We start from the raw sequence: 14,451 nt of genomic DNA on the forward strand, positions 1-14,451 counted from the left end.
GTCAAAAAGAAATAGTGAAAAGAGGCAGAGGAGAGCAAAAATTGGAAGGCAAGATGAGAAGTTCAATTTGAAAGAGATTGAATTTCAGATAGTGGTTGGACTTCTAAGAAAACATGCCAGGAGGCAGCTAGAGATGTGAGCATGGATGGAAGAACCATAGTTGTGGTCTGTTTGGTTTTTTTCAAACACAGCAGGGTGTGGGCCGTAGCCTCCTTTGGTGTAAACTGGTATAAAGAGGAGCTGGCCAGCTCTATTCCCAGGTTTCAGCCTCAGAAAACCAGAAGATTCCTGACACAAAGAAAGGGAGAGAACTGTATTGCCTAGTTTCACACAGTGTCAGGTTTATGCTTCATTTTCTTCAATGGAGTTGGACACTACGCTCATGTAGGAAAGAGAATAGAGTGTACCTAAAGTAGGAAAAATATGAGGCCTTGATAATATAGGGGTGTGTGTGTGTGTGTGTGTGTGTGTGTGTGTACTGTACAGTACATTGCTCTCATGTTTACACTCCTTGTTAGAACCAGAGGTCCAGGTACACCATAAGAGTGTAGACTGCCTCTAAAAAAATCTTTGCTTATGAAAACTCCTTCTGGCCCCTATGTGTCAACCTCTAGTCCTGATGCAATTATTAAAATGGCTGACCCCTCCAGTGCCCACCCTCCACTCGCCTCCCAGGCATATGCAGCCACCCAATTCATATCAATACACACATAGAAACATTTCAAGTATTTCCAAATACTATTTTGAAATTTCAATGTTTCACTTTTATATTCTGAGTATTCTTTGTAGTCTTCTAAGACATCACAGCAGGCAAACCAGTGAACATTTAATGGGCATTTTTAACAGTTCACTCACTTCAGGAGAGATTCCAGAGGATTAGAAATTGGTAAACCTAGAAACAGAAACTAGGAAGGGGAAGAAGTAGAGCCTCATTAGCACCAGAACTTTGTCTGTTGAACTTCTTCCCTGAAGATGTCTGTTGAAGTTCTGTTTGTGGGTGATTTAGAACAAGTAAATTTTCCTTTTATATATTCATAGCTATTTAGCTTTTCCTCTTTCCTTCACTATGCAAGTTCAGTAAGGTGGGTTTTTTCAGTTGGGTCATTGGATCTCTTCTACTTTTTAAACTTTGTGTTGGATTTTCAAGAAAGGCCCAGCACTCAGATGTTCCAATTGCTTTTAATGTGGGGGCTGAGCACTGTTGAAAAACTGGTCCTGTATTTTTACCACACATTGCCCAGATTACTATTTACAGCATCTGTCCACATACAGATAGATGTGGTCAAAAAAGAGGTAATTTCTTCTGCCCATTCTGGAAATCAGGATTTAAGTATGTAATCTTCCAACCATATCCTGTTGGAAAGGTGATTTGTTTTCATGATTAGGCAGGCTGAATTATATGTAATCTTGCTGAAAATGTGAAGAGTTTTATATTGCTGTGTAGATCTGATTATCTGAATTGTGACAGCATGCACAGTGCTTTAATTATACACCAATGCCTGTTGACGTCATTGAACTGATAAAATTAATTTTTAAGGGTTGAACCTACAATTTTTTTGAGATTTGATCTACTACTTCTATACACAAATGATTTGTATGTTGTATTTTTTATGAATGAGCAAAATGTGCATGCTGTGTATGCGGTATGTATCATCTCTGTTCAACAGTCCATGTTATACAAATTTTGGAAACCACTGATATAGAAGTTCAAGTGCTAATGCAAGAACATGCATAGACATGACTTGTGCAATTTCACTAATTACGTTTAAGTGGTTATTTGCTCATGCAATCACTAATTGCATGCACAAATTCTGCATTCACATTTTAGCTTACAAAGTTCTACAGATCTGTACCATTGTTTCCTGATCTAATACTAATACTGTGTCCCCATATATGTATTTAATCAAAAAGGATGTTATTTCATTTATGTCATTCCTCTTAACCTATATAGGTGAGAATACTGCTAAGATTATGAATCATCCACACTTGAAAGTTGAAAAGTAGCATTAAAAATGCATTTCCACAGATGTCATGGTTTCATTCCATTTCTTCTCTTAAAACATATTTAGTAACATTTCGATTCACCCAGAATTAGCTTGTATGCCTATCGTATAGTCAAAGGAAGTAATGACACATGTAAAATTCTGACACTCTTAACTATGATACTTCGACAATGTACTTGTGCTTATAAAAGATAGGACAGCAACGTAATTAGGTAATGTTGTTTTTATTAGATTAAATATCTAGTTTTCCAAACCAAATGTAATAAATTCAAGGTGTCAAATACAAGACTACCAAGACTGCTTTTTGCAGATGTTATACATTGTTCATTGAAGAGTGAACTGATGGGAAATACGGAAAATAAGAAGTGGAAGTAACAGAGATCTTTCTACTTAAACAGAAATTGTGTATTCTGAGAAAAAAACTAAAATATCATTTCCATTAATCACTAGTTGTCAGAATAATTTCTTAAGAACAATTCCTATGAATTTCTGAAAGCTTACACTAAATGCAAGAAGATTATTACAGAGCATTTTCAACTGATATAGTAGAAATTAAAACCAATCATTTTGGAAAAAATATATGGACAATCATGCTGTTGGTGTTCACTGCACATTGAAGGGAACTGGTGGAAGTTGTACCACGTGATGGGGAACAAATATGAAATTCATGTCCGAACTGAAGCACTGTTGTGCTTCTGCTGAATACATTTAGAGGGCAGAGCAGCACTCCAAAGGGGGTTGGCATAAATGAAGGACATGAAGCCACAGGGAAAAGGGGGCCAGGTTGAAAGGCCTAGTAATTGTGCTTGATGCTATAACGATATTCAACAGTGTGAGTTTATAATGCTTAGTTTGGGGAAACCTACAATAACCATGTAATGTATTTTAACATAAATTACTAATATGTACTCTTGCCCTTTACTACATCTCAACATAATTTTGAGCTGTGAATGGATAAAAATATGTGGGATTGGTTATATATCTAATCTGGAAAAGCATTGGACACTTTTGTTTTATACCTTTTAAGAAACAGACCTCAGTTGCTGATAATGGGTGTTGCACTGTAGTTGTAATCATTTTAACTCTAATGAATTATTTTCTATTTCCAAATGGATCTCTTTCCTTCAGGATTCTATTGATGCTGCACTAAATAGATTGATTTAAAACTATGAACATTCAAAGATAAACACGCAGACTCAAATTTCTTGGATAGTCCTGCATTTCATCTGTATTCTCTTTCCCGTAGTTGCCCATTAAAATGTGTAAATACCAGCTTTCCCCTTTCTAATCACCATCTCCTTTTGATGCTCAGTTCCTTCAATGATTTCATACACCCTATCATATAAGTAATTGTTATGCCTAAAATATTAAACTGAAGCATCACTGCAAGACGCAGGTAGAAGTAGCAGTCTGCTTATATTCTTTTATTATTCATTGACGGCCACAAGTGTGCTCAGGGTGGCACAAACATAAATGAAGACACAGTCGCTGCCCAAGAATAGACAAAGGTTTCTTGGAATTTATTATTTATATGTCCAGATATATGTTGGGAAAATAACACAGCGGGGCACAGACTATCCAACAAATTCTTGGACTGCATTGCAGACAACTTTTTATTTCAGAAGGTTGAAAAAGCTACTAGGGGTGAAGCTGTTCTAGACTTGATTTTAACAAATAGGGAGGAACTCGTTGAGAATTTGAAAGTAGAAGGCAGCTTGGGTGAAAGTGATCATGAAATCATAAAGTTTGCAATTCTAAGGAAGGGTAGAAGGGAGAACAGCAAAATAGAGACAATGGATTTCAGGAAGGCAGATTTTGGTAAGCTCAGAGAGCTGATAGGTAAGGTCCCATGGGAATCAAGACTGAGGGGAAAAACAACTGAGGAGAGTTGGCAGTTTTTCAAAGGGACACTATTAAGGGCCCAAAAGCAAGCTATTCCACTGGTTAGGAAAGATAGAAAATGTGGCAAAAGACCACCTTGGCTTAACCACGAGATCTTGCATGATCTAAAAAATGGAGTCATATTAAAAATGGAAACTAGGACAGATTACAAAGGATGAATATAGGCAAACAACACAGGAATGCAGGGGCAAGATTAGAAAGGCAAAGGCACAAAATGAGCTCAAACTAGCTACAGGAGTAAAGGGAAACAAGAAGACTTTTTATCAATACATTAGAAGCAAGAGGAAGACCAAAGACAGGGTAGGCCCACTGCTTAGTGAAAAGGGAGAAACAGTAACAGGAAACTTGGAAATGGCAGAAATGCTTAATGACTTCTTTGTTTCGGTCTTCACCGAGAAGTTTGAAGGAATGCCTAACATAGTGAATGCTAATGGGAAGGGGGTAGGTTTAGCAGATAAAATAAAAAAAGAACAAGTTAAAAATCACTTAGAAAAGTTAGATGCCTGCAAGTCACCAGGGCCTGATGAAATGCATCCTAGAATACTCAAGGAGCTAATAGAGGAGGTATCTGAGCCTCTAGCTATTATCTTTGGAAAATCATGGGAGACGGGAGAGATTCCAGAAGACTGGAAAAGGGCAAATATAGTGCCCATCTATAAAAAGGGAAATAAAAACAACCCAGGAAACTACAGACCAGTTAGTTTAACTTCTGTGCCAGGGAAGATAATGGAGCAAGTAATTAAGGAAATCATCTGCAAACACTTGGAAGGTGGTAAGGTGATAGGGAACAGCCAGCATGGATTTGTAAAGAACAAATCATGTCAAACCAATCTGATAGCTTTCTTTGATAGGATAACGAGCCTTGTGGATAAGGGAGAAGCTGTGGATGTGGTATACCTAGACTTTAGTAAGGCATTTGATACGGTCTCGCATGATATTCTTATCGATAAACTAGGCAAATACAATTTAGATGGGGCTACTATAAGGTGGGTGCATAACTGGCTGGATAACCGTACTCAGAGTTGTTATTAATGGTTCCCAATCCTGCTGGAAAGGCATAACGAGTAGGGTTCCGCAGGGGTCTGTTTTGGGACCGGCTCTGTTGAATATCTTCATTAACGACTTAGATATTGGTATAGAAAGTACGCTTATTAAGTTTGCGGATGATACCAAACTGGGAGGGATTGCAACTGCTTTGGAGGACAAGGTCATAATTCAAAATGATCTGGACAAATTGGAGAAATGGTCTGAGTTAAACAGGATGAAGTTTAACAAAGACAAATGCAAAGTGCTCCACTTAGGAAGAAAAAATCAGTTTCACGCATACAGAATGGGAAGAGACTGTCTAGGAAGGAATACGGCAGAAAGGGATCTAGGGGTTATAGTGGACCACAAGCTAAATATGAGTCAACAGTGTGATGCTGTTGCAAAAAAAGCAAACATGATTCTGGGATGTATTAACAGGTGTGTTGTGAGCAAGACACGAGAAATCATTCTTCCGCTCTACTCTGCTCTGGTTAGGCCTCAGCTGGAGTATTGTGTCCAGTTCTGGGCACCGCATTTCAAGAAAGATGTGGAGAAATTGGAAAGGGTCCAGAGAAGAGCAACAAGAATGATCAAAGGTCTTGAGAACATGACCTATGAAGGAAGGCTGAAAGAATTGGGTTTGTTTAGTTTGGAAAAGAGAAGACTGAGAGGGGACATGATAGCAGTTTTCAGGTTTCTAAAAGGGTGTCATACGGAGGAGGGAGAAAACTTGTTCACCTTAGCCTCTAAGGATAGAACAAGAAGCAATGGGCTTAAACTGCAGCAAGGGAGGTCTAGGTTGGACATTAGGAAAAAGTTCCTAACTGTCAGGGTGGTTAAACACTGGAATAAATTGCCTAGGGAGGTTGTGGAATCTCCATCTCTGGAGATATTTAAGAGTAGGTTAGATAAATGTCTATCAGGACTGGTCTAGACAGTATTTGGTCCTGCCATGCGGGCAGGGGACTGGACTCGATGACCTCTCAAGGTCCCTTCCAGTCCTAGAATCTATGAATCTATTACTGATAAGTATTATGGTCAGCAGTTTTTCAGCATGCTTTTTTTAATCATGCCTTCAGAATTTGAGGGCATCAATTTTATGTATGGAAAAAAATGTAATTGTGCAAACAAATCAACATATGCATGTGCAAAATGAATTCAGTTGGACATTTTTGTAGTTTAAAGGGTAGTTAAGGAGCTAATAGTAGATATGTCCAGAAAGGAATAGGAGATAACTGTTAAACAGGTATTTAGTTTTGGCGGGGAGAAGTGAAAATAAGCTGAGGGAAGTGGCACAATGCATGTAAAAATGCCGACTTTTCACCTCAGGGGACCAATAAAAGTTGTTGCACTAACCCATTTAATTTTTTCTTTGTCTGTACCAGTACTGTTAACTTTTGCTTTATACATCTGGAGACCTGAATTAAGTTTGGTGTCAGATGCAAATCAGTTAGTTTCAGTTTAGTGTCAGTCATCAGAGGCCAGATTTTCAAAAATAAATGTGCTAAGTTCACATACACTGATGTGTGTGCACAAATTTCAGTGCAAACACTGCATCCATAGAGAAATCGGACTTCGGGAGAGCTGGCAAATATAAAAGTGCACACACAATGTTGCAAATGTGGCCCTCAATATACAGGATGACCACACAATTTAGTACGATTTCTTTGCAAGATAGTTTCAGAGATGAAGTAGCAGGAATTCCTATAGTTCAGGTAATAAGAGAACTGTCACTATCAGAGCATACGTACACACGTTCAATGTATAAAGAGTGCAGCAAAAGATACTTTAGCTTTTTTCAACGGGAGACAGCTGAGGAGGATGACAATATGGTCTCATTTTAGAAATGCAGTTTCAATGGTAACACATTCTTTACTGATCCTAAGCCTCATATATTCCCAGAGTTAGCCATACTCAGGAAACACGGTTGTACATTATTACAGTTAAGATTTCTTCACAGGGAAAACAGGTGAGTGCCTGCAAATGGGATTGCTATTAACGTACCAAATGGGCCAGCAAAGTTCCTCCATATATACAGCCAGATCTGCTTGTGAGCATTCTTTGATAAATGGGGACATTTAGCTGTGATACATAAATGGAATATCAAGCAGTATATGCAGGAGCCAGGTAGGCCACATCAACAGTCAGCCAGGGTCTTTTGAGGATCTGATGGGACTACAAGTGTGGGGAGGGGATCGGAGAGGTTTCTAAAAAATGAGAATATGTTTGATCTGTTTGGCAAAATTTCTGTTTAGCCTGCTTAGACAGTACACAGCGTTCAGTGCCAGAATGCAATATCAGTTTATATTCACAATAGGGACCTGATTCTCATTTACACTAAGGTCCTGGTAAACAGCCTCTGGCAGTGTATAGGATCCTTAGTGTAACTGGGGATCAGACCCTAAATGTTTTTCATGACTGAATTGTTTTTCTTTCGAACAGCTAATGGTATCTCCTCTTTTTCTATTAGGTTGAGAGGATTGTTGACAAAAGGAAGAACAAAAAGGGCAAATGGGAATATCTTATCAGATGGAAAGGCTATGGAAGCAATGAGGACACGTGGGAACCTGAGCATCACCTATTGCATTGTGAGGAATTTATTGATGAGTTCAACGGACTACGTGTCACTAGAGAAAAGCGAGCAAAACATGGGAAACAGACCAGTGCGCCAAAATTTTTACGAGAAAGCCGAGGGTCATCTGTTGAGAAAATATCACACAGACCTTCTGAATCTGGGAAGGCCAAAGGGTCAACACATAAAAGAAAGCGAATTAACCCATCTCTTCAAAAACAGAAAAGAGGGTACACAGCAAAGCCGGCACCTGCTGGTGACAGGGCTGCTAAAACTGTGACTTACCGAACTACCCCCAGTGGTTTACAGATCATGCCATTGAAAAAGCCTCACAATGGCCTACAGAATGGAGATGCTGGTCACGAGAAAGATTCTAGACATTTTGGGAATGGCTCACAACAGCAAAACATGGATTTAAATGGCCACGAAGGAGAACATGATTTGCCCAGCATGTTGGAAGTTAATAATGATGTGCCTGTTGTGAATGGAATCGGTATGTGATTTAAACAGCAACAGTCCTTTCTGTTGGGTTTTAATTATGGCAATTGATAAAAGAGCCCAATTCATGGAAAAGTTATTGTCATACTGCATGAGTAATAAGCACATGAAAAAGGTCCAGACTCTGCACACAATTTTCCATCGATCCACTTCTTCACCTCCCTCCCTTTTCCTGCTGAGTCATGTGAGGCAATGTGGACTGTGTCACACACCTCTCTGGTGTGTTTTATTTACAGGTATTTGTGGGGGAGGGATGCCGAGGAATGGTGTGGGGGCGACAGTTGAGGCATGTACAACACTGAAATTCTGGCTATACCTCTTACCAACTCACTATTTGCTTCTCAATTCCACAAGTACCGGCCCAGCACTCCAGAAAAGGCAGGATCTTGGAAACTATCTTAGTATTAATTTGTTGCCTAAACTTTGTGATAAATGTGCCTGGATAATTTTACGGTACTTATTACTGCCACTAGTAACTTTTAGGAGGTAATTTATTCAGGATTGCCATTCCAGATGAGCCCAGAAGTCAGTATCTCTTGACAGTGACTTGATTCATAGGAAGGTGCAAGATAAAGACTTCATTGGATGGTACAAGGAATCCCCTAGTAGACAATTTATAATAACCTGCCCAGAGGGGACATTTATTCCTTATCCCAGTAGTTAGTGGTTGGCTTATGTCCTGGAGAATGGAGTTTATACCCCTTATAAAAAAATCATCCTGTTTTAACATAATTGTGGAGTTTCTCATTGCCCACAGAATTGTCAAATCCTTGTTAAATCGTACTAAGCATTTGACATCAATGATACCTTGTAGAATTTCTGTGGGTTAATTATGTGTTGTGTATTTCATTTTATCAGTTTCTCCCTTTCAATTTCATTGAATATCCACTTGTTCCTATAGTCTGTGAAAAGGTAAATAGGAGCAACCAATTTCTCATGCATCGCCTCAATAAGCCAAGGAGTGCCAGGTCTTTTCAATCTCTCCCCATATAGCAGTCTTGCCATGTTTCTAATGATTTTCATTGCCCTTCTCTGGCCCCTTCTGTTTCTGCTGTATATTTTTGGAGACAGTGTGAGCAGAACTGAACACAGTATTCCAGGTGAGGGTGTACTGCTGACTGATATAATAGCACTACACTGTTATCAGTATTGTTTTCTATTCCTTTCCTTATATTGCCTAACATTTTGTTTGGGTTTTTTACTGCTGCTGCACAGCAAGCAGAGATTTTCATTGAGGTGTTCACAATGACCCACCAATCTTTTTTCCTGAGTGATTACAGTTAATTTAGAATCCAGCAATGTGTATGAGTAGTTCAAATTCCTTCCATTTCATCTGCTGTGATGTTGCCAATTCAGGACTCTCTCTCTCTCTCTAGTTCCTCACAATCTCTTCTAGTTGTCAAATTTTGTTCACTACAGATGTTTCTATCACTTCACTTCCTTTTCAGATCATTTATATGTATATCAAACAAACCAATCTTACTACAGGTCCGTAGGGCAGCCCACTGTTAATCATTTGCCATGATGGAACAAATGGTTTCTTTTCCACTCTTTATTTTTATTAGCCAATTTCTAGTCCATGATAGTATTAGTTTCCTTAATAGCCTCTTGTGAATGACTGACTGTCAAAGGTTTTCTGAAATTCCACATAAATCATATCATATCACCCAGTTTTCCATTATCCACTACATTGTGGACACACGTTCAAAGAACTCTAGTAGGTTACAGAGGTGCAGTATTCTTTGACAGGAGCCATACTAGGTTGCCCCAACATGGCCATCAAGGTGTTTTTAATTCCTTAATTACCGTTTTGGTATTGTTTCAGTGACATGAGTACGCAGTATATTTCTTTGCTAATCCCATAACCTTGATTATTATAGTTACCCCAGCAGTTGCCACACTACACAACCATTGCTGTTATTTGGGTATTGCATAAGAAGTTCACACCTGCATTTTGTGAAATTAAAGCCTTGCAAGTCAGATGCACCGAAATGCCCATTAACTTGAACCCTTTCAAGTGCGCACACAGGCATTAATGCACCAATGTTCATGTTAGCCAGTGAAGGCCTGAGGCTGAAAATAAGGCACCTGTGTTCCAATCTGAGCAGCCAAATGTCCTGTCCAGAGAAAGCTCATCTTTAAGCGTATGAGTAATTCCAAAGGCTTCAGTGAGGCAACTCTCGTGCTTAAAGCTGAGAGTCTGGGGTTCTGGGCTTTGCTGGGTTTGGGTGAAGGAGTCTGTTTGAAAATTGAGCTTCAGCTGTGTTGTGTGTGTAACCCTTCTGCCCATCTAAGTTGGCAGCAACGAGGGCCGGGTTCTGTATCTAGGGGTTCCGTTTCAATAACGCAATGCAAAACCGGCTCGAGCCCCCACCCAGTGACAATTACATACCACCCCCTGGGCGCCTTTAAGAGGCAATACTTCCCCTCTCGCGAGCACGGAGTCTGAGTGTAGCAGAAAATGTTCAATAACATGAGGTAAACGACATCAGCATTAAATTGGAAAAAACACCACAAACAGGATTCCTAACACAAACCATGAGCAAAAGACCCACCGCAGCAAATTGGGCCGTGAATGAATGAAAGTTTTTAATGCCTATTGCTCTTAATTCATTTTCCAGTACACAATGTATTTATTCACAATGCAGTGGTTTTTACATTTTATATTTTAAGATCATTTTGTTAAAAGGGGAAAATAAAACAAGAACTCGAGGGGCAAATAAACTTTCATTTGTCCCTACGGGGGGGAAAAAACGGTATCTCCCATTCCTTGAATAATACCCTTGACAGGTCTGTCTAGAAAAAAAGCCCTTCCTTGCCCTGAGCTCCCAGGTGTGCAGACACTTATGGATATTCCTTATGGCATAACAGCAGATGGCCCAAACTATCTGAGAACATTTCTTTATAATGATTTTTACATTGTATCTCCCCCACGCCTTCACTTCTATTCTTGTGCTTTACACTCGTCTTGCTCCCTTCACTCCATTCTGTTCTTCCTGCAGCCAGAAGCAAAGTGAAGCTGAATTTTGATCTCTACATCTTGAGTTGAGATGCATATCCTCCAAAAGTTCTATGTCTAGCAGCACTCCTGAGTTGACGATTCCATCCAGTCTCACTTTGCAGTGGCCAACATGCACAATGGAGAAGAGAAAAAAGGGACAAACTATGCAACCAAAATAAGAGGGGAAGGGATAGAAAACAGGGGCAAGGAGGAGCAGGCAAGACAGACTACAAGTAATGCTTTTAAAGTTTTTTGCTATAGGCTTTTGAAATTTCTTCCATTCCCTGTCAGGAAGAAATTAGAGAGTGTGACAGAAACCACACGTAAATCAAAGAAATCTGCACTGCTATTCATTTCCGGCCAAGACGAATATGTTCTCTCCTCAGTTTGCACACTTACAGGAAGGCTCATTAGCATTAATACAGATGCCAGCTGTGATGAGGGCATATGTCCACTTAGTACTGGACTGACATCACCAACTCCTTTTACATAGGACAGCAACTAAGTCTTCAGTCATCCCCAATGTTGGCTATAGTCCAACCCATAGCCTAGAAGTGAAAGGCCCCATATCCCATCACCCTGAACCAAAAGTGCCTTTCATACTATAGCAATAATGAATAATTGAATTAACCTGATAATTACATTTATGCCATAAGCTGAGTAACCCTATAATTAAATAACCTGTATTTTGTCTATAAAATACCACACATACTAATGGTGCTGTAGAAATAAAATAATATATGTTCGGGGACTGAGGTTCAGTGGCTCCCTAAAGTGGCCTCCACTAATGCATGCCCCGCTTTGTATACACGTATACTTGGATGGGCTATCACCTGCACACCCCACGGATACAATTTTCACCAACAGACCCACGGTGTACTTGTAGATGTGTGTGCACGCGCCTGCACGCACATACCTGCATGCACATTACTGGAGGTTTGGACCACTGTGCAGCCATGTCAGACTCAGCAGAGCAGCTGGGATAGCCACAGACACAGCTTTTGCCTCTGCATCCCATGGACTTGCTTTCTTCCCAGGATCTGCTGGATTGGGAGACTACACCTTTTGCCCACAATCTGCACCCTCCCTCCTGAGGAGATAATTGCCTGGAAAAATACTGCCTCTTCCATAGACTTCTCTGCCGAAGGGAAGAATCCAGCCCCAACCTTGAAAGCCCAGATCAAGTAGTGCTTACCATCTTCTCCTATTATCTTTTAAGGGAATCAACAGCTGGTGATAAAAGCTTCAAGCACCTCACAATGTACATTAATATCTGTATCTTTAAAATTCTAACGTTCAACCCCACCTTTTAATACATTTACCAACATAAAAAGAAATCTCCATTCTGCATTCCTCCACTTACTCTTAATTTTCCTTAATCACAAGATTACTGTATTTTATTAGTTCTGTTACCTAGAATGGCAGAACAGAACCATGTAACAAATGACTATATGAATACTTATATCTGCCTCCATTAGGGTAAAAGTTTTTTGCCTGGTGGACATTAGAGGACAACATAAATCAAAATGCCCTGAGCCGCACTGGTTCTGTCCACTAGGGGGCTGGACTTGCCATACACACTAGCTAGTCCATTTCAACACACAGCATTGTAATTCCCGTGAAATAGCCACATCCGCTCAGCTCTTCCCTGTCAGTAAGTGTAAGGGTGTGCTGTAGGTTAATGTACACTGCTCTCTTGTTTCCTTTGCATCTTGCCATAAACTAGGAACACCTATTGTTCTGATGTTGCTAAGGAGATGCGTGCTGTTAGCCTTGGAGGTCTGGACTCTTGCATTGTGAATGACTATAATAGGCCAGGCCATGAGGAAAACAAACACTAGGTAAACTCTGGAACATCTGTTGAAAAAACTTTCTATAGCTTGAAGCAGTATTCTGATGACATTTGTTGTCTAAAGGTGCCACAGGACCCTCTGTTGTTTGTTGTCTTCTGTTATCCCATTGCTATCGGCTTCTTTCATGATACTGCAATTGAGAGGGATTGTTGTGTCAAATTCTTTGACAGCATCAAATTTTCCCCTTTAAATAGTCTTCTTCCTGCCCTACTCTAGTTCTGCACACAGTCTGCTGAAGAATTCGTGCTTGTTATGTATCACTAACCTCTGTATCTTTCCATTATGAAAACCTTCATAGTGTCATGGTGTCCTTAATTTAAATATTCTCTATCAACCCAGTTTCCTGCTTCCTTTTATTCCCCTTGTTCTGTTAATTATAGGAAACAGTAAAATGCAACCAAAAATACTCATTTTCTAAGTGTTGTTGTGGCCAAGTTGATCCCAGGATATTAGAGAGACAAGGTGGGTGAGGTAATATCTTTTATTGGACCAACTTCTGTGGGTGAGAAAGACAAGCTTTGGAGCTTACAGGGCTCTTTTTCAGGTCTGGGAAACATACTCAAAGTGTCACAGCTAAACACAAGGTGGAACAGATTGTTTAGCATAAGTAGTTAACACATTTTAAGGGACCATTCAAGGTAAAGTGGCCATCATGGGGGTGGGGAGGGGGGGAAGGAAGGTGAGGGAGGCAGCTGGGGGTGGGGGGTTATGTGGGTGAAACCAGACAAGTCAGTATGCTCTCGAATGAACTCACACAGGAAAAATTATAACAACAAAAACACATCACCTGTGGGTGAGCACTTTTTACAAAGTGATCTGACCTATCAGTCCTCATCCTCAAAGGAAACATGCACAACAACACTTTCCAATGGACTGAATAGACACATTGTAGTAATAAACCATAAATCCAATAATAATCCCAAACCCCTTGCCCCCGCTGCCTTTTTCCTCTTTCCTTCACCCACCTATAACTGGAGGGGTGTTAACACGCCACTTCACCTTGAATCACCCTTTGAAATAAGAACGTAACATAAGAACATAAGAATGGCCATACTGGGTCAGACCAAAGGTCCGTCCAGCCCAGTATCCTGTCTACCGACAGTGACCAATGCCAGGTGTCCCAGAGGGAGTGAACCTAACAGGTAATGATCAAGTGATCTCTCTCCTGCCATCCATCTCCACCCTCTGACAAACAGAGGCTAGGGACACCATTCCTTATCTATCCTGGCTAATAGCCATTAATGGACTTAACCTCCATGAATTTATCTAGTTCTCTTTTAAACCCTCTTATAGTCCTAACCTTCATAACCTCCTCAGGCAAGGAGTTCCACAGGTTGACTGTGCGCTGTGTGAAGAAGAACTTCCTTTTATTTGTTTTAAACCTGCTGCCCATTAATTTCATTTGGTGGCCCCTAGTTCTTACATTACGGGAACAAGTAAATAACTTTTCCTTATTCACTTTCTCCACACCACTCAGGATTGTATATACCTCTATCATATCCCTCCTTAGTCTCCTCTTTTCCAAGCCGAAAAGTCCTAGCCTCTTTAATTTCTCCTCATATGGGACCTGTTCCAAACCCCTAATTATTTTAATTG

At 40.1% G+C, this 14,451-nt stretch overlaps 1 protein-coding gene across 1 annotated transcript in view; it reads left to right on the forward strand.

Moving 5' to 3' along the window:
• The window catches only part of LOC112106851 (chromodomain Y-like protein 2), a 75,237-nt gene that overhangs the window by 34,120 nt on the left and 26,666 nt on the right, over nt 1-14,451 (forward strand). The window contains exon 2 of the mRNA XM_026663657.1: nt 7,402-7,996. Coding sequence (XP_026519442.1) covers nt 7,402-7,996 — 595 coding nt within the window. The remainder of the gene's footprint in view (nt 1-7,401; nt 7,997-14,451) is intronic.

This window comes from Terrapene carolina, unplaced genomic scaffold, assembly GCF_002925995.2.
Source record: "Terrapene carolina triunguis isolate 2854851 unplaced genomic scaffold, T_m_triunguis-2.0 Scaffold33891, whole genome shotgun sequence".
NCBI classification, from domain to species: domain Eukaryota; kingdom Metazoa; phylum Chordata; order Testudines; family Emydidae; genus Terrapene; species Terrapene triunguis.